This window comes from Sturnira hondurensis, unplaced genomic scaffold, assembly GCF_014824575.4.
Source record: "Sturnira hondurensis isolate 20B ecotype Veracruz unplaced genomic scaffold, ASM1482457v3 Scaffold0013559, whole genome shotgun sequence".
NCBI lineage: Eukaryota > Metazoa > Chordata > Mammalia > Chiroptera > Phyllostomidae > Sturnira > Sturnira hondurensis.
Window position 1 is genome coordinate 5,375,610 of NW_028086190.1, and position 24,943 is coordinate 5,400,552.

Here is a 24,943-nt window from a genome sequence, read left to right on the forward strand (position 1 = left end):
AGACTGGTAGGCGGGGCGGAGACAGGCAGCTGGGCGGAGAGGACTCGAAACGAGGCTGCGGCTGGAGGCTGCGGCTGGAGGACCGGGAGGGCAAGGTGGCAGCTGGCAGACCAGGCGAGGCAGTGGCCTGCAGACTGGGCAGTCCCACATTTGTGTGCAGATAAACCAGGAGAAACAATTGGTACTTGTCAGGCGGGTCAGACTGAGCAATCCAGGGTCCCAGTTCGGGAAATAAAGCCTCAAACCACCTATTGAAAACACCTGTGAGGGTTGAGGTGGCAGCAGAAGAAACTCCCAGCCTCACAGGAGAGTTCGCTGGAGAGACCAACAGAGTTCTGAAATGTACACCCACTGGGAATCAGCACCAGAAGGACCCAATTTCCTTGTGGGAAGCAGCGAAAGTGACTGAAATTCGGCAAAGGGTGGAGCAAGCGCCATTGTTCCCTCTCAGACCCTGCCCCCACATACAGTGTCACACCCAGCCACTGGGTTGCCCCGCCCTGGTGAACACCTAAGGCTCCACCCCTCATTAAATAACAGGCTTGACCAGACCAAAAAAAAAAAAAAAAGGCCAAATGGAAGCATANAAAAAAAAAAAAAAAAAAAAGGCCAAATGGAAGCATAGATCAAAACCCCAGAGCCAATACATTTAAGTGACCAAGAGATAGCCAACCTATCAGATGCACAGTTAAAAACACTGGTTATCAGGATGCTCCAGGAACTCACCGGGTACTTCAACAGCATAAAAAAGGCCCAAGCAGCAATGAAGGTTGCATTATGTGAAATAAAGAAAAATCTACAGGCCCTGGCTGGTGTAGCTCAGTGGATTGAGCGCGGGCCTGCAAACCGCGTGGGCCTGCGAACCACGCAATCGCGGTTCGATTCCCAGTCAGGGCACATGCCTGGGTTGCAGGCCAGTTCCCAGTTCCCGGCAGGGGACAAATGAGAGGCAACCATACATTGATATTTCTCTCTCTCTCTCTCCTTCCCTTCCCCTCTAAGATAAATAAATAAAATCTTCAAAAAAAATAAATAAAAACAAAAAGATGAGGAGAGGCTTAGGAACCTGCAGGAATCTTTAAATGTTCCAACATCCAAATCATAGGGGTGCCAGAAGGAGAAGAGGAATAGCAAGAAATTGGAAACTTATTTGAACAAATAATGCAAGAGAACTTCCCCAATCTAGCAAAGGAAACAGACTTTCAGAGAGTCCAGGAAGCTTAGAGAGTCCCAAAGAAGTTGAACCCAAGGAGGAACACACCAAGACACATCATAATTATATTACCTAAGATTGAAGATAAGGAGAGAAAGCAGCAAGAGAAAAGGAGATAGTTACCTAAAAAGGAGTTCCCATCACACTGTCAGCTGATTTCTCAAAATAAACCTTGTAGGCAAGAAGGGGCTGGAAAGAAGTATTCCAAGTCATGAAAGGCAAGGACCTACATCCAAGATTACTCTATTCAGCAAAGCTATCATTCAGAATGGAAGGGCAGGTAAAATGCTTCCCAGATAAGGTCAAGTTAAAGGAGTTCATCATCATCTAGCCCTTATTATATGTTAAAGGTATTTATCTAAGAAAAAGAAGATCAAAACTATGAACAGTAAAATGACCACAAACTCACAGCTACTAACAACTGAACCTAACAAACTCACAGCTACTAACAACTGAACCTAACAAACAAAGCACACAACTAGAACAGGAACAGAATCACAGAAATGAAGATCACACGGAGGGTTATCAGTGGGGGGGGGGGGGGGGGGAGGAAAAAAAGGGGGGGNGGGGCAGGTAGAAAATAAGGGGAGGTTAAGAATAGTATAGGAAATGTAGAAGCCAAAGAACTCACACACAACCCATGGACATGAACTAAAGGGGGAGAATGCGGGTGGGAGAGGGGTGTGCAGGGCAGAGGGGAATACAGCAGGGAAAATGGGACGACTGTAACAGCATAATCAATAAAATATATTTTTAAAAAATAAAAGAAAAAAGCATGCTGGAGTAACCATTACTTCCTTGGCTGATTATAATTATTTCTCCTTGCTTTACTGGGGTACAAAAAAAATCTTACTTTGCTGATGTGCTCAGGGGCTTGGTCAGGAGTATTGCTGAACTCTCCACCAATCTGGAGGTCACTGACACAGCAAATTGAATCCCTTAGTTCCGTGAGCTTCTGACTGCCCAACACCAGCATTGTCTGGTATGGTTTGTGTTCCTTGTGCTAAAAATTAAACAGTAAATAAATAAGCATCCCCTTAGAGACAAGCAGTTCAGCTATCCCATCATGATCAGACATGAATTGTTACTGGTTTTCTTGATTTAAGTTATCCCTATAACTTGGTGTTTGATGTTTTCTTAAATTCTGTATTTGTCTATTTGACATTCACTAATTACAGGTCCAAACTAATGGCCAAAGTTGTTTGCATCTCCTTTGTGATACAGAGCCTAAATTTTGAAACCAGCTCTTTCATCTAACTCTCACATACCACGACAACATTTCACCTGTCCTAAATTGAGGACCAGGTGTAGATAACTAAGGACAACCCCTATGCCCCAGAGCCTACTAGAATTTCTCAAGCTAGCCAACTCAAACTGTTTGCTCTGCCTTGCCTTTCTTGCTGAAACCCTAATAAAGGCTGTGGCCTATGCCCTTGCTGCCCTCCTTTCTGCCTCGTGACGCTGGTATTTTCCTCTGTGGCACTACACAGCATGACACAGCCTCTCTCTCAGGAGTATAGGCAATAAAAATTTTCTTTCAGGCCCTGGCTGGTGTAGCTCAGTGCATTGAGCGCGGGCCTGCTAACCAGAGGATCGCGGTTTGATTCCCAGTCAGAGCACATGCCTGGGTTGCAGGCCGGTTCCCTGCAGGCCCACTCCCAGCAGGGGACGCACGAAAGGCAACCATACCTTGATGTTTCTCTTGCTCTCTCCTTCCCCTCTAAAGATAAATAAATAAATAAAATCTTTAAAACAAGTTGTTTTTTTCTTTCAATGGCATTATCCTCCAGTGTTGTCACTTGGTCACTTCTGTAAATTATAATCTATGGATATAACTGAGACACTTGGGCCAATGGTCTGAATGTTTGTCTCTGCTCAAAATTCGCATATTCGCACCCTGGCTGGTGTGGCTCAGTGGATTGGGCTCGGGCCTGTGAAGCGGGGGGTCGCCGGTTCGGTTTCTGGTCGGGGTGCATGCCTGGGTTGCGGGCCGGGTTCCCGGTGGGGGACACGTGAGGGGTGGCCACGCATTGATGTTTCTCTCCCTATTTCCTTCCCGTCCCCTCTCTCTAAAAATAAATAAATTAAATATTTAAAAAAATTTCACATATTGCAATCCCAGCACCCACAGTGACAGTGACAGTGTCAGGAGGTGGGGCCTTTGGAAAGTAATTGGGTCATGAGGGTGTTCTCATAAGTGGGACAGTGCTCCTATAAAAGAGATCCCTCAAAGCTCCCTAGCCCCTTCTAGTGTGTGAAGTCTTCACCCTAAAAGAGCCCCAACCTGACCATGCTGGCACCCTGATCTTGAACTTCCAGCCTCCAGAGCTTCAAAAAGAAATTTCTGTTGTTTATAAGCTACCCAGTCAGTCATTTTGTTACAGAAGCTGGAATGACCTAAGATACATAGCAATAAAACTTACTTAGTTTGAGCAAAAATTTACAATCAAGAAGCCACGATGACATTAGAATGAAAAGCCTGTGGACTGTAACTTCATCTGCAGCACTGTCTTTTAAAAATTCCTAGAAGTTACCACACCGAAGTCAAGCAATCTATTAAGTACCCTAATGTTATAAACCCAGAGGTTCCATTTTATTGGTTGTTTTGTTTGTTCGTAATTTGAGATCTTCATGAAACAAGACAATTAGTACTAACTATATTCCAGATGCTTCATAAAATCCTATTTATTCAAAAGTGCAGTTTATGTACAGTAATATTTCAATTAAACCTTATCAAAGTTCATGGCATGGATTTGAAGAATCAAAAATACATACACTCTGTATGAGATAGTTTCTTATCAGAACCATCTAAGAATTCTTGGATACCACTGATCTGTTGACTTTCTGTATTTTCGTAAAAGAAGAACTGTCATTAAACAACTTCCCACGTATTCTAAACTGGTGAATAAAAGTCACCCCACCGCTTCTGGGGGGGACAAACCCTCAAGACATGATAATAATTAGAATCCTTATGGATTTCTATATGCTTGCAGTTGCTTCTAGTGCAAAACCAGGGTATGCATTCTAACACTGAAACTGTAATCCTATTATCAAGAGATTATTTGGAATTTGACTTATTTAAAATATTCCTTATTAAAACAAAGAACTCAAGAATATAAGCAGAATGCCAAATAAAATAGCATTTTATGGCATTTATTTTGAACCCTAGGAATACAGCTCTTCAAATAATTAAACCATTTGACGAAAGTCATTCATAGTATCTATGAAATCCAAAAGGTTTTACTACTGACCTTATGAAATATAACAGGGTACAAGATATTCACAGATAGGATAAGTTCCCCTTCTTCTACCATGTCTGCTGGATTTTCAGGCTTTTTCCCCACAGCACGTGACTCCTGAGGGAGGAAAACAAATCAACAAGAGATCTTAAAATCAGACACTGTGACTCAGGTAAGAGGCAGTGTGGAACAACAGCTTTAAGCATTAAGTGAGCCAAACAGCCCTGATTCTGACTCCAGTTCTACTTCAGAAAATTGCAAAGATTTCTCTAAGCTTTAGTTTCATCTTCTGTAAAACACAGAAAATACTTATAGAACTGTTGCTGGGAATGTGTACATAAAGCATCTAGCAAGATGTCTGGCACTAAGGGCTCACCGACTGCTGATTGCAAAGTAACACATCACACTCAACTAAACACAAAGAAGGCAGGAATGTGGAAACTGAGGAGCAGAGATATATATGGCATACCAACAGCCAAATAAAAGTTATTATTTTAATTAGCAATAATCACGCCTCAGATAAACCTCATTGGCTACGATACTGCCACTGCGCAAAGCTTAAAAATTATTTTAAATAAAATAATATATATATTGAACACACACACATACACACTCATATATATATATATATATATATATATATATATATGGATCAAGTTTCTTATATATATAAGGAATTAATATATATATATATTCCCTAAAAGAGAATAACTTTATTTAAATATTTATTTTATTTTATTATTATTTTTTAATCCTCACCTGTGAACATTTTCATTTGCTTTTTTAGAGAGAAAGGAAGGGAGAGAAACATCAGTGTAAGAGAAGCATCAACTTGTTGCCTTTGTTTGCACCTAGATGGGGACTGCAGGTGCCTAAGCCGGGTCTAGGGTTGAACCCACAACCCTTTGGTTACAGGACAATGCTCTAAGCACTCAGTACACCAGCCAGGGCAGAGAGACGGACTCACTTTAGATACGAAGACTCAAAGAGGCTGAAAGTAAAAGGGTAGAAAAAGATACTCCATGCAAATAGTAACCAAAAGAAAGCTGGGGTGGTTATACTATTGACAGGCAAAATAGACAATTAAAAGAGGATATAAGAGACAAAAAAGGACATACACTGGTAAAAGGTGCAATCCAGCAAGAAGATAAAGTAATTATAAACATATATACAGCTAAAAACAAAACCCCACAATACATGAAGAAAAAAACTGACAGAACCGAAGGGATAAATAGACAGTTCTACAGTTAATAGTTGGAAATGTCAATACTTCAATTTCAATCACTAGAAAAACTATACACAAAATTAGTAAGGAAACAGAAGCCTTGAACAACACTATAAACCAGTAAGACCTAATAGATATAGAGAACACTCCAACAATAGCAGAATAGCATTCTTCTCAAGTGCACAAGAACCATTCTCTAGATAGACCACCAAGTCTTCATAAATTTAAAAGACTAAAATCATAAAAAGTATCTTTTAAAAAGATGATACAAGTTATTTTTTAAAAAATTTATTGATTTTAGGTAGAGAAACGAAGGGAGGGAGGGAAGAGGAGAGGGAGGGGGTGGGGGAGAGAGAGAGAAACATCAAATTGCTGTTCCCCTTGTTTATGTACTCACTGGTTGACTCGTGTATATGCCCTGACCAGGGATCAAACCTGCAACCTTGTCATATTGGAATGATGCTCTAACCAACTGAGCTACCTGGCCAGGACAAAAGTATCTTTCCAATCACAATTAAATGAAACTTGAAATCAGTAACAGAAGGAAAGCTGAAAATTCAGATACGTGGAAATTATACTTGGAACAACCAGTGGGTCAAGAAGAAATCATAAGGGAAATTAGAAAATACCTTGAGACAAATGAAAAGGAAACATAACATAAGAAACATATGAAATGGCCCTGGCTGTGTGACTCAATGGACTGAGTGGCAGCCTGCAAACCAAAGGGTCACCAGTTCGATTCCCAGTCAGGGCCACAGGTTGCAGGCCGGGTCCCCAGTAGGGGGCATGCAAGAGGCAACCATACATTAATGTTTCTCTCCCTCTTTTTCTCCTTCCCTTCCCCTCTCTAGAAATAAATAAATAAAATCTTTTTTAAAAAAACCTGAAATACAGCAAAAGCAGTACAAAGAGAAAAACTCAGAGCTATAAACACCTACCTTAAAAAAAGTGTAGCAATATGAAAGTCTACCTTAACAATCTGAAATCAATAACCTAACTGTAAAGAAATAGGAACTAGAAAAAGAAAAGCAAACTAAACCTGAAGCCAGCAGGATGAAATCAAAACTGACTCAAGAAGAAACAGAAAATAGACTTCCGCCAAGATGGAGGCATAGGTGGAAACACTGTGCCTTCTCCCACAACCAAGTTTGAATAAAACAAAGGTTTGGAGAAACAAAGACACAACCAAAGGACAGAAAATTGAATTATACAGAAGTCCGACTACATCTAACCGTTCAATGGGGACGGTAAGAGGGGCGGAGCCAGCAGCGAGCAGGGTCGGGCAGGACAGGGCCCCCGACCCAGGCGCGCAGGCAGACGGGAACCAGTTGGGGTGCAGGGCAAACTGCGGGCGCATATTCGCGCACAGTGAGACAGACCACGCAGGCCCCAGGGGGCGAGGGCTGACGGCGGTGGCACACTTGCGTGCAGTGGGATGAAATGCATGGGCCCGGTGACAGCAGCAACTGCGGCACCGGTGAGGGCCGTGGCAGCAGGCGGCGGACAGGACGCCATAGTCCCTCTCTGACCCCACCCCCACATACAGCGTCACAACCCAGCGACTTAGTTGCCCTTCAGCACCGGTGAGGGCCAGGGCGGCAGGCAGCAGACGGGACGCCAGAGTCCCTCTTTGACCCCGCCCCCACATACAGCGTCACAACCCAGCGACTTAGTTGCCCTGCAAGACCAGTGAGAGCCATTGTCCCTCTTTGACCCCGCCCCCACCTACAACGTCACAACCCAGCGACTGAGTTGCCCTGTTCTAGTGAACACTTTAGGGCTCTGATCCTGCTATGGAACAGGCACGAACAACCCGAAAGATGGCACAAGAAAAACTCAAAGTCCCAGAGCCAATAACTCTAAGCGACCGAGAAATTGCCAGCCTTTCAGAAGCACAATTCAGGGCACTATTTATCAGGATGCTCACAGAACTGGTAGATTATAGTCACAAATTAGAGGAACAAAGTCACAAATTAGAGGAACATATGAAGGCTAAACTAATTGAAATGAAGGGAGATGCACAGGAAACCAATAGTGATGGAAAGGAAACGGGGACTCAAATCAATGGAATGGACCAGAAGGAAGAACAAAACATCCCACCAGAAAGGAATGAAGAAATGAGAATTCAAAAAAATGAGGAGAGGCTTAGGAACCTCCAGGACATCTTTAAACGTTCCAACATCCGAATTATAGGGGTACCAGAAGGGGGAAAGAAACAGCCACGAGTGGAAAACGTATTTGAACAAATAATAAAGGAGAACTTCCCCAGTCTGGCAAAGGAAATAGACTTCCAGGAAATCCAGGAAGCTCAGAGAGTGCCAAAGAAGTTGGACCCAAGAAGGAACACACCAAGGCACATCATAATTACATTAGCCAAGACCAAAATGAAGGAGAGAATCCTAGAAGCATCAAGGGATAAGGGGACAGTCACCTACAAAGGAGTACCCATCAGACTGTCAGCGGATTTCTCAAAAGAGACCTTACAGGCAAGAAGGGGCTGGAAAGAAGTATTCCAAGTCATGAAATCCAAAGACCTACAGCCAAGATTGCTTTATCCAGCAAAACTTTCATTTAGAATGGAAGGACAGATAAAGTGCTTCTCAGATAAGGTCAAGTTCAAGGAGTTCATCATCACCAAGCCCTTATTATATGAAATGCTAAAGGGACTTATATAAGAAAAAGAAGATGAAAAAGATGAACAGTGAAAGGACAGCAAACACACAGTTATTAACAACCACACCTAAAACAGAAGCAAACCAAGAAGACAGCTAGATCAGGAGTGGAACCATAGAAATGAAGAACACATGGAGGGTTAGCAACAGGGGAGTGGGAGGGGGAGAAGAGGGGAGAATGCACAGAAAATAGCATAGATGGTAGGCAGAAAATAGATAGGGGGGAGGGCGAGAATAGTGGGGGAAATATAGAATCCAAAGAACTTGAGACACGTGGTTATAAACTAAGGGGGGGAGAATGGTGGGGGAGGGAGGGTGTGGGTGGAGGGGATTGAAGGGGGGGAATAGAACAACTGTAATGGTATAATCAATAAAATATATTTAAAAAAAAAAGAAGAAGAAACAGAAAATATAAATAGATCTATGTAAGTAGAGACTGACTCTCCTAATGAAGAAAAAGTCCAGGACTAGATTACTTCACTGGCAAATTCTACCAAATAGCAAAGAAAGTTAATAACACCAATCATTCTCCAAGTCTGAAAAACTTTTTAGAGTCAAGGGAATACTTCCTGACTCATTCAAAGGTGAACAGACTCTGAAACCAAAATTAAACAAAGACACTACAAGAATACTACAGGCCAATATCCCTCATTAGTATAATTGCCAAAATGAAAGAAAATACTAGCAAACTATATTCAACAGCATATTAAAAAGGTTATACACCACAAGCAAGTCGGACTTATGTTCAAGATCAAGGATAAGCTCAACACATACAAATAAAACAATGTAATATAACACACTAACAGAATGATGGGGGGAAACCCATATCATCATCTCAGCTGACACTAAAGAAAGCATTTGACAAAATCCAATTCTCTTTTTACGTTAAAACTCTAAAAAAACTAAGAATAGAAGGGAATTTAACAATGATAAAGGTCACAAGTGAACAAGTCACAACTAAAATTATACTCAATAGTGAAAGACTGATGTAAGAATGTGTACTTTCTACTTGTTTCGACACAGTTCTAGAAATTCTAACCACAGCAAAGGGGAGAAAGGAAAGAAGGAAGAAAGAGCAAGTAAGCAACTGAATTGGAAAAAGATAAAACTATGTTTGTAGAATTATGACATGTGTAATTTTCTATGTACAAAATCCTGAAGAATTCACAGAAAAAAAAAAACCCTGTTAGAACTAATAAAGAAATTAAACAAAGTCACAGGATATAAAACCAAAACATAAAAATCAGTTGTATTTCTATACAGTAGCAATGAATAATTTTTGAAAAATATTAAGAAAACAATTCCATTTAAAATAGCATTGAAAGGAATAAATTTAACAATACACATGGAAGACTTCTATATAAAAAAAAACTATAAACCTTGCATCTCTGCTCATGGATTGAAAGACTTAATATTGTTAAGGTGACATAGTACCCAAATGTTACATATATTAAATGCAATCCCTATCAAAACCTCAAATTTTTTTGCAAACATAGAAAAACCCATCCTGAAAAGTTGTGAAAAAGAACAAAATTGAAACACTCTCATTTCCAAATTTCAAAAAATGATCACAAAAAGCTACAGAAATCAAAACAATGTGGTATCAAGCTACAGACAGACATATAGACCAATGGACTAGAGAACTCAGAAATAAAGTTAACATGCAATCGACTTTCAACAAGGGTCCCAAGACCATTCAATACGGAAAGGACACTCTTCAACTTGTGCTAAGAAAAGTGGATGTCCATATGTAAAAGAATGAAGTTGAACCTTTACCTAATAGCATATATAAAAATAACTCAAAATGAAAATAAAATAAAATAAAAATAACTCGAAATGGATCAAAGGCTCAAACTAAGAACTACAATCATAGAACTCGTAAAATAAAACATAGGGGAAAATATTCAAGCATTGGATATAGCAATATTTTCCTTAATATGACATCAACTACGCAGATAATAAAAGAATAAATTTAATTTCATCAAATTTTAAAACTTTTGTATATCACACTATCAAGAGTATGAAAAGACAGACCATAAAATGATAGAAAATATTTTTCCATTATATATATGGCAAGGGTCAAACATATACAGAACCCTGGCTGGTGTGGCTCAGGGGACTGAGTGCCAGCCTACAAACCCAAGGGTCGCCCGATCCATTCCCACTGCCTGGGTTGCAGGCCAGGTCCCCAGTGGGGGGCATGCAAGAGGCAACCACACATTGATGTTTCTCTCCCGCTAGCTCTCTCCCTGCCCCTCTCTAAAAATAAATAAATAAAATCTTTTTTTTAATTGACAATTTTAATAGACATTTTGCCACAGAAGATATACAAACCAATAAACCCGTGTAAAGACTACCAACATCACTAATTTATAGGGAAATGCAAATGAAAACCATAAGGAGATACCATTTCCCACCCACTAGGATGGTTATTAACAAAACCCAGATAATGATGTGGTGATGAGGATGTGGAGAAATTGGAACCTTCCTGCACTGCTGGTGAGAATATAAAATGATGCAGCCACTGTGGGAAACAGTTTGGTGGTTGCTCATAAAGTTAAAATAAGATTACCACATGACCGAGCAATGCTCCTCCTAGGTATATACTGTAAAGAACTGAAACTGAACTCATACTTGTACACTAATGTTCACAGCAGTATTATTTACAATAGCCAAAAGGTGGAAGAAAACCAAGGTCCACCAAAAGACAAATGAATAAACAAAAGGTGTTATATCCATATGATCAATTATTCAGGTATAAAAAGGACTGAAGTTCTCATACATGCTATAGCACAGATGATCCTTTAAAACACTCGAATAAGCCAGAAACAAAAGGACAGATATTGCATGATTCCACTTATATGAAGTATCTATAATAAGCAAACTCACAGAGAAAGTAGAACAGAGGTTATCAGGAGTTAGGGAAGGAAAAAGGAGGAATTATTGTAATGGTCACAGAATTTCTGCTTGGGATAAAAGATTCTGGTGATGTTTACAAAGCATTGTGAATATATATGTCACTTAAATGAATATTTAAAAGTTGTTAAAACAGTAAATTGTTACATAAATTTTAACATGATAAAAAATAAGTGAGAAAAACAATACATGCCCCTATAGACTATTAAGTGCCCAACACCATGTGTGGCACATTGTAGATTTTCAAGATGTCTATTAACACATTTCTCATTACCCAGCATATTAAATTTTCTGAGCGTTTTACACAAGAGATAAGATTATGGGAAAAAGTAGTGAAACTAAGATCAGGAGCAGAACAAAAATACCAAGAATAGAGTGGTGAAAGGGCATGAATTTAGCCTGACACAGAGCAAGACCAAGCTAAACCCCAAAAATAAAGACAGCCCTGATCCATGTGGCTCGGTAAATTGGGTATCATCCTGCAAACCTGAATGCTGTCTGTTCAATTCCTGGTCAGGTTACATGACTGGGTTCCAGGCCAGGTTCCTGGTTGGGGACCTGTGAGAGGGTACCAATCAATGTTTCTCGCTCTTTGTCCCTCCCTTCCCCTCTCTCTAAAACCAAATAAATAGCAAAATGTTAAAGAATAAAGAAAAGACAGCGACTTGAGAGTAAATTATGTCATCACTTAAATTCTGAGGGTCTAGCCCTGGCTGGTGTAGCTCAGTGGATTGAGCACAGGCCTGTGAACCAAAAGATCTCGGTTCCATTCCCAGTCAGGACACATGCCTGGGTTACAGGCCAGTTCCCAGCAGGGGACCCATGAGAGGCAATCATACATTGCTATCTCTCTCCCTCTCTCCTTCCCTTCCACTCTAAAGATAAATAAATAAAATTTTTTAAAAAATTATATCTTATTAATTATGCCATTACAGTTGTTTTATTGCCCCCCTTCATTCCCCTCCACCCTGCACACCCCCTCCCTCCCATTCCTCCCCTTTAGTTTATAACCATGTGTCTCAAGTTCTTTAGATTCTATATTTCCCCTACTATTCTAGCCATCCCCCCTATTTTCTACCTACCATCTATGCTACTTATTGTCTGTACCTTCTCCCCGCTTTTCCTCCTCTCACTCCCCTGTTCCTAATCCTCCTTTTGATCTTCATTTCTATGGTTCCACTCCTGATCTAGCTGTCCTCTTAGTTTGCTTTTGTTTTAGGTGTGGTTGTTAATAACTGAGTTTGTTGTCCTTTCACTGTTCATATTTTTTATCTTCTTTTTTTAGATAAGTCCCTTTAACATTTCATATAATAAGGGCTTGGTGATGATGAACTCCTTGAACTTGACCTTATCTGAGAAGCACTTTATCTGTCCTTCCATTCTAAATGAAAGCTTTGCTCAATAGAGCAATCTTGGATGGAGGTCCTTGCCTTTCATGACTTGGAATACTTTTTTTTTTTTAAATATATTTTATTGATTATACCATTACAGTTGTTCTATTCCCCCCCTTCAATCCCTTCCAACCACACCCTCCCTCCCCCACCATTCTGCCCCCCTTAGTTTATAACCACGTGTCTCAAGTTCTTTGGATTCTATNCCTTATCCCTTGCTGCTTCCAGGATTCTCCTTCATTTTAATCTTGGCTAATGTAATTATGATGTGCCTTGGTGTGTTCCTTCTTGGGTCCAACTTCTTTGGGACTCTCTGAGCTTCCTGGATTTCCTGGAAGTCTATTGGGGAAGTTCTCCTTTATTATTTGTTTAAATAAGTTTTCCACTCGTGGCTGTTCCTCTTCCCCTTCTGGTTACCCCTATAATTCGGATGTTGGAGTGTTCAAAGATGTCCTGGAGGTTCCTAAGCCTCTCATTTTTTTGAATTTTTGTTTCTTCCTTCTTTTATGTTTGGTTGTTTCTTTCTTCCTTCTGGTCCACTCCCTTGATTTGAGTCCCAGTTTCTTTTCCATCACTATTGGTTTCCTGTGCATTTCCCTTCAGTTCAATTAGTTTAGCCTTCATTTGTTCCTCTAATTTGTGACTAAAATCAACCAATTCTGTGAGCACCCTGATCACCAGTGTTTTTGAACTGTGCATCTGAGAGATTGGCTATTTCCTGGTCACTTAAGAGTTATCGGCTCTGGGGCTTTGAGTTCTTGAGCCATATTTTGGTCTGTTCATGCCTGTTCTGTATGAAGAGTGGAGCCCTAGGTGTTCACCAGGGCTGGGTTGTGACACTGTATGTGGGGGCAGGGTCAGAAGGGGCAATGGTAGTTCCTCTGCTGCTTCCTGCCGCTGGGGCCTGCACAGTCTGTCTCACTGTTCGCTCCTTCGCTGGTTTATCTGTGCACGAATGTGTGACCATGCTCAGCCTGTCTCCTTGCGCCCTTACTGGGTCCTCCAGTCACAACCCCACACCTGGGATCCGCCCACAGCTGCCTGCATGCCTGGGTCAGGGGATCTTTCCTGCTGGACCCTGCTCCGCTGCTGGCTCCGCCCCTCTTACCAGTCCAGTTAAATGGTTCGTTGTTCTCGGACTTCTGTATAGTTCAATTTTCTGTGTTTTGGCTGTGTTTTTGTTTACTAAAACTTTGTTTTCTTTAAACTTGGTTGTGGGAGAAGGCAGTGTTTCCACCTACACCTCCATCTTGGTGGAAGTCCTCCAATAGTTTCTTTAGTTTACTTTCAACTAAGTATAAACCACCACACAGTCATCACTAACACTCATGCAATGACAGAGTTTATTGTTGCATGGGAAAAGGTAAAGAAAATGACTCTTACCATCTCATATGCAAATGTTTCTTGTCTGCAGACTCGATCTATCGTTATTGTTTCTTCTCGATGTTCCAAAAGCCTCTTTCTGACACTGTCATAAATACAAAGAAAATCAAACTTCAACATTCTTTACTAGAACTTCAAATGCATCTTTAATATTAAATTTTTTATTCTGAACGAATTTTAGACTTAAAAGCTGCAAAAATAGTACAAAGAGTTCTCTAATGAGAGAACAGCTGGATTCCCCTATGTTAACATCTTGTATGACTATAGACTAATTATCAAAACCAGGAAATTAACATTAATACAATATTATTAACAATATAGACCTTTTTAGAACTTAACAAATACTTAAATTGAATGCCCTTTTTCTGTCCCAGTATCCTGAGCAGGACACCACATTGCACTTCTCATGTCTTTTTCCTCCAATCTTTTCCAGGTCAGCAGTTTCTCCTTGTCTTTCATGATCTTGACACTTCTGAGGGGCTCTGTTCAGTTATTTAGTGCGTGCCCTGCAATTTGGTTTGACGGCTGTCTCCCAAACAGCAGTCAATGATTAGCGTAAGCCCATACATTTTTTTTCTGTTGACTTTATTTTCTTTTAAATTTGTTTTATTTTTATTTAAGTGCTACAAGAATATTACCAGAACACCCCAGCTGGTGTGGCTCAAGCTGGTTGAGCACTGTCCCACAAACCGAAAAGTTGCTGGTTCAATTCCCAGTCAGGGCACATGCCTGGGTTGCAGGTTTCACCCCCAGTGAAGGGCGCATAGGGAAGGCAAGCAAAATTTCTATCTTGCATTGATAATTCTCTCCCTCTCCTTCTCCCTCCCTGCCCCTCTAAAAAAATAAAGAAAGAAACAAAAATAAAGTTTAAAAAAAAAGAGTATCACATCAATGATGATGTCCTTCACTCTACAATCATGAGGTTCAGGATGTTAATAGTAATACTGGGTGGGGCAAAGGTAGATTTACAGTTGCTCACATGGGAAATAATACAATAACTTATAAACAATAATACAAGAATGAACTCTGTGTTTTGCATACTCATGACTGTAAAACTACTTTTGCCCCACCCTGTATGTCTTATTACTGGTGATGTTTAGCTTGTTTGCCAGGTTCCTACATTTCATAGATACTTTTCCTTTGTACTTGATAATTATTTGGGTGAAAAACACTTTGAAACTATGCAAATCTTGTTTCTCCTCAAACTTTCATCCAGAAATTTTAGCTTTCACAGTAGACCACTACTGTGAATGCTAAACATTTATTACTATAGTTTGCCTAGTGGTAATTCTCTATTTCCTTCATTCTACATTATTCATTGATATTATGAGGAAGACCTGTCTCTTTTCTCCCATTTACCATATTTTCCAGACCCCCGCTGGATGCACCCCCGCCCCCTGCCATTTGGGACGAACAATGGTGTTAATGCTCCTGCTGAGTTCTGTTTACATTTACATTGGTGAAATATTATGATATTAAATATTTTATCACATTTTTTGCTTCAAAAAATTTCTCTATTTTCCTCCTCTAAAACCTAGGTGCATCTTATGGTCTAAAAAAATACGGTAATCAATTATGTTAAAGTCATAGGTATTTATTTTGTTCTGTAGGTTAAATCCTAATACTACCATTATTTTGTTGCTCAAATTGTTCTAGCTCTGGCCATTAGGAGCTTCTTCAGGTTGGCTCCTGTTTTTTTCAACAAGCTTTTTTGTTGCTGTTGCTATTGCCTGTTCTCACTTTCTGGCACGACAGGAGGCTCCAGGCCCATCTTCTATTTTCCCATCTCAGCCCTGGAATCAACTGCTTTCCCTACAAGCCCGAATTCCCTTATTGGAGACAGGGGTTTGGAGACCAGTATCCAGGCTCCAGGCATTCTCATTGTTACTGCAGTCACTGTTTCTAGGCTTCTCACCCCAGGCAGGAAACACATCTATACTAATCCATATGTGTACAAATATCTGTATTTTTCCATCTGTTTTATATTTAAAACCATGAGTTAATACTGATACTTCCAATCCCAAACTAAAATCACAGTATTCATCTTATCCTTCAACCTTTCCTTGTTTAAAACTTCTTTCTCTACAAGTGAGAAACCCAATTCCCATTGTTTACGACCCATTACCTTAATTCTAGAAGGTGCACACTTTCCAAGTTGCTAACCTACACAGCTATGAGAAACACTGACTCACAAACAGTTGTGTCTTCAGTCCTGTAACACTGAGTCCAGATATACTTCAGCACAGAGCTCAGATTAGTTCCTTCTCCTTCTCTTCAGTGTATTCATGTCATTCTTTCATAGCACTGTTAGGCTCCCTTGTTGGTTTTGTATTCTATTTTGGGCTGTCCAACCCGTATTCTGATGATTTTAATTGTCTGATTACTTTTGGGGTAAGTGAAAAACATGTGAAACATCACTATGGTTCTAAAAGTCAGTTATAAAAAATATACTAAAAAAAGTATCATTCCATCTCTGTCTCTCTACTAACATGTTCCCATTTCCTCCTTACTTTGTACCCCCATAGATAACTAATTGCTATAGTTCTGGTTTATCCTTTCCATTTCTTTTGTTCAAGTAAGCAGACACCTAGTGTTTTCTCATATTCCTTTCTGTATCAGTCTGAGTTCAGTTAGGAGAAAAAAATTAAGCACAGTGAGGCAAAAATTGAACAGAGAAAGATTAATCTAAAGAATTATTAACTTTAACAGAGAACTGGAGTAATGAGGGATTGGCAAGTAAGTGGAATGCTACAGAATATAGAAATAAAAGATATAAGGAGCACCCTATCTCTTCATCTGAGAAAAAGTACACAAGAAGTCTCCTTTTTTCTCTCCTCAGGACTAAGCTCCCAGGACTTGCTGGGATGGGTATGGCTGTACTCACTGAATGACAGAAAAGTTGCTATGCTGCACCATCAGTGGGTCCTGCTGGAAATCCACCTTCAAGAATGCCAGAAAAATGCCCTGGCTGGTGTAGCTCAGTGGATTGAGCACGGGCCTGTGAAGCAAAGGGTCGCTGGCTCAATTCCCAGTCACGGCACATGCCTGGTTGTGGGCCAGGTCCCCAGTGGGGGACACATGAGAGGCAACCACAAATTGATGTTTCTCTTCCACTCTTTCTCCTTCCCTTCCCCTCTCTCTAAAAATAAATAAATAAAATATTTTTTTAAAAAAAGAATGTCAGAACAAGTTGTTTAGGGGAGGTATCAAGGGGAGTAAAGTTGCAGGGAAAGCAACTGGGTGATGGGTGTTAATGACCAATGGGCACTCTAGGGAATGGGCACTGCAAAACTGTGTGCACTTCAGGATCCTGCTGAGTCTGCACAACCAAGAGGCAAAACTCTTCCTGCAAAGTCTCCTGTGCCCTTTATTGACAAAGTTTAACACTGTGCTAGTTGGCAAAGGAAAAACTTTAAAGGTCCAAGACCCATTTTAAAAAGCAGACCAAAAAAGATAAATTTGTAGATGAGAGACATTAAATTGACACTTAGAAAATGTTCTGTCATATATGAAGGGTAGCATATGCTTTCGGGCTTTGCTTTTTCCATGTAACAGTATTTCAAAGAAATCACTCTATAGGTTCAACTTTCATCATCTTTTAGTATAGTTGCCCTGTAATACTCCACATTGTGGATGTCTCAGTTTGTTCAACACTTTCCTATGTATCTATATTTAGGGTATTTCAAGTATTTTGTAGTTAATAAGCAATGCTGCAATTATTAACCTCATACATAATGTATTTTCATAATGTTGGAGGTCCATCTTCAGAATAAATTGCTAGAAATAGGACTACTGGGTCAAAAGGTATGTGACTATGGAATTTTGTGTGAGGCATTACCAAATTTCTTTAGAGAAGGTTGCAGCAATTTGCATTTCCATCAGCAGTGTACAAAAAAAAATGCCTGTTTCCCCAAGCCTCATCAAAAGTATATTTTTTAATTTGTGCCAGTCTAAGAAGATATTCTTTAATTATGACTATGCTGGAGCATTTTTCATGTTTGTGAGTCATTTTTATGTGTAAATTATTGGCTCATACCTTTTCCCCACTTTTTGTTTTTAAATAATTTATTTAAAATTTTTTGTTGTTGTTTTGAGAGAGGAAGAGAGGGAGAAAAGACAGAGGAAGGCGAGAAGGAAACATCAATTTGTTATTCCACTTATTTATTCATTCATTGGTTGTTTCTTGTACGTGCACTGACCAGGGACTGAACCCACAACCCTGGAGTATCAGGACGATGCTCCAACAAGCTGAGCTACCTGGCCAGGACTTCCCCATTTTTCCACGGGGTTTTTGGTCTCTATCCTTCCACTTTCAAGGTCTAATATACAGAGTGAGGCAAAAGCAGGTTTATAGTTGTTCACATGGAAAATAATACAATAATAAATAATAATAAACTGTTCCATGCATTCAAACTATAAATCTATTTTTGTCCTACCCTGTAATTACGGTTATTAGCTCTTGTGGAATGTTATATTTTCTCCAAGTTTGGCAACTGTCTTTTGACTTTATTTATGGTGTTTTTTTAACATGTAAATTTCTTTATTGCTACGTAGTTAATTTTATTAATCTTTTTCTTTCATTGCCTCTAATTTTAATCACACTTAGAAAGCCTTTCACTATACTGAGGTTTGTATGTTTCATTCTCTATATTCAATTCCTAATCCCTGGAGTTTATTCTTATGTATAATGTTGTACTAAATTTCCATACCTATTTAAATATAACTGAACTCTTTCTTCTATTCCACGGTGGGTTTTTTTTGGCTATTTATGAGCTAGCACCCACTGTTTTCATTATAAAGACTGTAGTATATTCTAGTATCTGGTAAAAATCCCTATGCCCTCACAATATTCCCTCCAGAATTCTTCCTAATTATTATTGCATATATCCCATATGAATTTTATTATCAACTTGTCTAACTCCATAAAATAATCAATACTGCTGGTATTTTTATCTGAATTACACTTTATTTATAAAGTAACTTAGAAATAACTGCCATCATTATGTTTAATATTCCTACCCAAGAACAAAAGATCTCTTCCAATTTTTTCAAGTCTTTTTCTCAGTATTTCAGGAGTGTTTTGCAATTTTCATCTAATTTTACACATTTCTTGTTAAGTTTATTCCTTAATATTTAACCTTCTTTTTGACTACTGTTAATAAGATTTTCTTTACCATTCTGTCCTGTTTGTTTTTTGTATGTATGCAGGCTATTGTTTCCATTTTCATCCTGCTATTATACTAGATTCTTGCTTTTCATGTTTCATATCTGTTTCAGCAATGATTTATTCAGGATTTTCCAGGTATACTATTACATCATTTGCAAACAGAACTAGTTTATCTTCACCTACTCTTGCCAACTTACATAGTTAATACTTACAGCTACTTTACAATGTTGCAAAGTAGTGGAGATAAATGGACATGTTTGCTTGTCCATTTCTCTATTAAACAAGACACTAACTTTACAACTAAAGTATATATATTTTACCATATTAGAACAGTAACTCTACAATTTCCATTTCCTTGAGAGTTTTATCATCAGTGGGTACTGAATTTTGTTAAAGGCTTTTTTAGCATCTCTGGAAATAATCAAGTGATTTCCACCTATAGATCCATTAATATAATATTAATAGATGTCCTAAGGATGAACCATCCTTGCATTCCTGGAATAAATCCCACTTGGTCCTGGTGTAATTTTTTTCTTCTTCTTTCTTCTTATTGTTTGAAGATTTGATTCAAAATGGTGACCCTTTGGTCTAAAGGCTGGTGCTCAATCCACTGAGCCACACCAACCAGGGCAAATTTTTTCCTTATATGGTGTTCAACTGTCTGCTAATATTTTCTGAGTGTTGAGTGATATTAATCTCAAGTTTTCTTTCTTTGTAATGTCTTTATCTAGTTTAAGTATCAGTGTTATATTTGCTTCATAAAAATTAAGAAAATTTTTTTCCTTTCAAGGTCCTAGAGCATTGGAACTTGCATTCCTGGAAGTCCCAGGAATGCAATTTATCTGGTCTTGGAATGTTTGGTAGAATTGTTCTGTGAATTATCTAGACCTTGAATTTTTGTGGGACAGTTTCTTAAATAACTTTCCCTATTTTTCTATGAAAACTGGTCTAATATGGTTAATTTCAGTAATTTGTCTTTTCCTAGGAAGTTATCTATTTCATCTAAGTTTTCAGATTTATTTCTATAGAGCAGGGATCAATAAACTCTTCCTTAAGGGGGCCAAAGGATAAATATTTTAGGTTGTGAGCCATATGTTCTGTTTCACAACTTCTCAACTTGCCACTTTAGTTCAAAAGCAGTCATAGCCAATATGTAAAAAATATTTAAAAAGAAAAACAAGTGGCCAGTCAGTGGGCTGCTAGGCCCTGCTAGGTAGTCTCCTATAATTTAAAAAAATGGTTATTTTTTTTAAATAAAATGGAGTAACCAACAGTATTCCAATGGTTATTTCATCCTCACTTTTTATGTCTGTGATTTCATCCATTTTTCTTTTTTTTTGAAGATTTTATTTATTTTTAGAGAGAAGGGAAGGGAGGGATAAAGAGAGGGAGAGAAACATCAATGTGTGGTTGCCTCTGGTGCACCCCCTACTGGGGATCTGGCCCACAACCCAGGCATGTGCCCTGACTGGGAATGGAACTGGTGACCCTTTGGTTTATAGGCTGGCATTCAATTTACTGAGCCACACCAGCCAGGGATCTCTTTTTCTTGAAGGGCTCTAAAGTGCCTGCTCATCATCCTTTAAATGATGCAGTGAACAGCGCTTTCTTGGCTGGAGAAATGAGAAGGATGAGCTGACTATTTTAACTGAAACTGCTATTGTATTAAAAGTAACGTTGCTGAAGCTTTTGGGAGGATAGATATGTTTCAGCAGCATCCTCTAGTGACAATTACGTCTCCTTTCCTAGAAATTAAAATCTTCTTTAAGTAGTCAAAAAAATTAAAATGATAAAGATAAGTCGCTTAACTTGCTGTGGATATATCAAAGGATAATCGGTCTCTATCAACTAACATTTTTCCCATCTACGTGCATAAAATGGTTCCACTAGCTCCTTTGTTAGACAAGGAAAAAAAGTATGAAAAATGTATTTATTTTATGCCATATTAAATGGGTCATGTACTTATATTTTGTTTTTATTTTCATATTTTTAGATTGTTGGTGAGAAGTTTAGAAAGAGAAAGTATAAAGATATAGATTTTGGTTTTTAGTACATGTCTAATTTATCTGTAGGTCTGTTTAGATAAATATTAGTTATATTTTAAATATGATAGTTTTAAAGTACTTCAAAATAATCCCAGCAGAGGAATGCTGCACTAACTCCTTTCACATTAGATTATATATAATTCTACCAACATTTCCTATGGAAGGGATGAGAGGACAACCAAGGAGATCCAGTTGATCTAGTAAGAGAAAACAGCCAGGGGAAGCAATGTGTAAAGTAGTCTAATAATTACAATTGAACACAGCATAATAAATTTTAAGCCAATTAGTATGTTATTAACTATAACAAAAATAGTATGCTTTGTAATAATTATCATTAGCTAATCTTTAAAAATCCCTTTCCTCAGGTTAATGGAAATTTCATTTATTCCATTCATTCCATAAATACCTACTGACTCCCCAATTATGTGCCAAAGTTCTAGGAATTGGGGATATGGTAGCATGTGTGACAGATATAACTTATGAAACTTAAGTCTACCCAGAAAAATACAAAATTAAACATGTATATTGTAAGTGTGATGAGTATCTTAATAGAGAAGTATGGGGGCTCCATAAGCATAGAAGGGGTTCTAAATGAAATCCTTAACCCTTCAGCTGAGACTTGAGGGGTAAGTAAAAGCCAGCAAAACCAGAAGGATGGGGACTAGGAAGTGCTGCAGGCAAAAAGGCCAGGACTGAGAGCACATTCCAGGAACTAAAAAAGAACTATAGTATGGCTGGAATGGAGCAGATATCTCTGGAATGGAGCTAAAGAGACCAGCAAGATCCATTCTGTAGAGGCCCTGTGAGTCCCTTAAGAACTCAGGACTTCTGCCTATGAGTCACTGAAAGGTTTTTAGCAAGAGTGACACAATCAGATGTGTGTTTTAGAAAAGTCCAACTAATCAATCTACAATAGAAGAGCACCAACTGCAGCAAAACAGTATGATAGGCTTAAGGGCAATGCACAAATGAAAAAGTTTTGGAGCCTTCAAGGCTCCATTATAAAAGACTTTAGCTCTGGCTGGTGTAGCTCAGTGGATTGAGCACGGGCCTGCGAACCACATGATCGCAGTTCAATTCCCAGTCAGGGCACATGCCTGGGTTGCAGGCCAGTTCCCAGCAAGAGACACACCAGAGGCAACCATACATTGATACTTCTCTCCCTCTCTCCTTCCCTTCCCCTCTAAAGATAAATAAAAAATAAATTTAAAAAGACTTTAAAAACATTAGAAGATTCCTAGACATTGTAAGTACACATACTCCTGAGAGGAGAGACGGGGTTGTACGTAATGTGGAAAGTAATCTTCGGGCCTCGGAGACTGAGTAGGTTTCAGATGGGAGAGGAGCCGTATGTGTTCTGAGCCATTTGAAAGAGAAAGTGGTTGAAAATGAATATAGAGAGGCAAATTTGAGCTATATTATGAGGAAAGTTTCAAAAGTCTAAGTAAGGAGCTTGAAATCTGTCCACAGAAGAAAGAACGACTGACAATTTCTTAGCAAATGAGCATGTTCAAATGATAGTGTGATGAACAAATGAGGAAGAAAGGCAGGACCCAGGAAAGACAGACAGGACCCATGAAAGACAGGACCCTGTCTTTCACAGTGCTCCAAATGTTACTGACCTCAATACAGTGTTAGCAGTAGGGAAGGGAAACATATTTGGCAGCTATTACAAAAGAAACCAAGGCAGAGTTAAAATGCCTGCCTGAGTTTTTAGACTTTTATTGTGCTTGTCTTTTAATTCCATTTTTCTAGTAATTCATTTTTATCCTATTTTTTATGAAGTGTGGCTCTGTCAAAAAAGAAAACAAAAAACAAAAACTGATCTTTCACAGGGTAGTTTGAGAGGCACTAACAACATAGTATTTAGCTTGCACCTGAAATCTAACTAGATTACTGTACCTCTGTAATACTGTACCTGTTTGTAAATACACATATAAAAATAAACACAAATCTGAATGTGGACTGGTTACTGAGAGGTTATGTATTTCCTATTAATTTTCTTAGTTGTAAAAATACCACTCTGATAATGTAGGAGAATATTTTTAGGAGCAACATGCTGCCTGCAACTTACTGAATGGGTTCAGCAACAAAATAAAATACATAGCATATATCTCACAAACATTAAAGCAAATATAAGTGAATGTTAACAATGGTTGAATTTAGGGGGTGGGATGACAACAATTTTTGAGTAATGCTGAGAAAAATTTAAATAAATAGCACATTATAGCATATAATAAAAGCAAGGTCTTTCATACCCCAAAGTCACTAAGTCCGTATTCTCTGGGATAACTTCCGGGTCCTCCTCCTCCCCAAGGCACTTCAGTTTATCAAGGCTAAAATAAAAAAGGAAAAAGGAAAAGCAATCATGCATCTTGTCTACAGAGAGCCAGGATAGTGCCCTGAATACATTGCCGAATAATTAAGAAGTCACATTGCCCTGGCTGGTGTAGCTCTGTGGATTCAGTGCGGGCCTGGGAACCAAAGGATGGCGGTTCAATTCCCAGTCAGGGCACGTGTCTGGGTTGCAGGCCAGTTCCCAGCAGGGAACTCACAAGAGGCAATCATACATTAATATTTCTCTCCTTCTCTCCTTCCCTTCCCCTCTAAAGATGAACAAATAAAATCTTTTTAAAAAATGAAGCTAGTCATTAAAAAAAAAGTCACATAAAATCCAGCAGGTAGCTCGGAGACGGCCAGAATTCAAGGCAAAGATTTCTGTGCGGATATTCTATACATAAAAGCATATACCGTCGACTGAAGGAGGCCAATACTGTGTTAAGTGAAGAAAAAAAAATTTTTTAAGTTACTTTTGTATTTTCACCCCAACTAAGGCACCTGGGGAGTAAATTTCAGTAATAGCATAGGCCCCCAAAGAGACCCCAGTTAATCAAGGTTTTAACACTCCTCTTCCTTACCGTTCCTCTATTGTCAAAGCATCTGTCAACCGCAGGTACGCGTCGTTGTTACTGATTGCTTTTCTACATTAACATGCGCGTAGACATGTTATAACATTAATTAGCTAGTAGAAAAATTAATCTTTTTTGCAGCTCTCTCTTCCCTTCACTCCAACTTGTAGAAGTCGTGCATTCCCATCACCAGTCCTCTCCCGATGTTCCGGGAAGTGTAATACCGGCCCTCCCAAGGAAGGATCCCAGGGAGCACCGGAGCAAAGCTGGACCCGCTTTGGCCCCGAGCAGCAAAAGCCCCTCGGCCCGCACTCACCCGCAAATTGCCCTTAGCTCGGCAGCCGCCTCCATACTGCAGCCCAGATCCCGGGCCACGGTGGCATCCTCCCAGGCTGAGTCGGCGACCCCTCCCCGCTCAGGCAGCGCGGAAGCGGGTGGCTCCTTCAGCGACAAATCCCCGTGCCCGCTCAGCCGGCCACGCCACTGCTCCCCGAAGGTGCCCACGTGGAAAGCACGCGTGTTTATTTCGGGAACCTCATACTCTGGAAAGTTGCAGCCGCCACTGTTAGGGACCGGGACCTGTCCGCTACTCAGCCCACTGCACACCGGGACACCCGAATTCCCTTCAGCCATGTTCGCTCCATTCCTTTTCCAGCAAAAGCCGGATGATCAAGGCCACGCGGAGCATGATGGGACTTGTAGTTGCACGTTGTCCCAGCCGGCGAGCTGCAGGATTGCGCAGACCGAGCGTCAGAGACTACATTTCCCGTCAGGCTCCCTGCC

The 24,943-nt window shown here is 39.6% G+C and overlaps 1 protein-coding gene and 1 pseudogene across 2 annotated transcripts in view; both read right to left on the reverse strand.

Moving 5' to 3' along the window:
- Positions 1-24,835, reverse strand: part of SNAPC3 (small nuclear RNA activating complex polypeptide 3) — a 41,931-nt gene extending 17,096 nt beyond the window's left edge. The window contains exons 1-5 of one of the 2 annotated variants that reach the window (XM_037061935.1): positions 24,477-24,834; positions 23,510-23,587; positions 14,040-14,124; positions 4,465-4,569; positions 2,067-2,216 (exon numbers count right to left, since the gene is read on the reverse strand). In XM_037061935.1, the coding sequence (XP_036917830.1) occupies positions 2,067-2,216; positions 4,465-4,569; positions 14,040-14,124; positions 23,510-23,587; positions 24,477-24,793 (735 nt within the window). In that variant the 5' untranslated portion in view covers positions 24,794-24,834. Of the gene's footprint in view, positions 1-2,066; positions 2,217-4,464; positions 4,570-14,039; positions 14,125-23,509; positions 23,588-24,476 lie in introns of both variants that reach the window. The other variant, XM_037061936.1, reaches the window with a different exon arrangement.
- Positions 4,860-5,011, reverse strand: LOC118998046 (uncharacterized; annotated as a pseudogene).
- Positions 24,836-24,943: the final 108 nt, after the last annotated feature.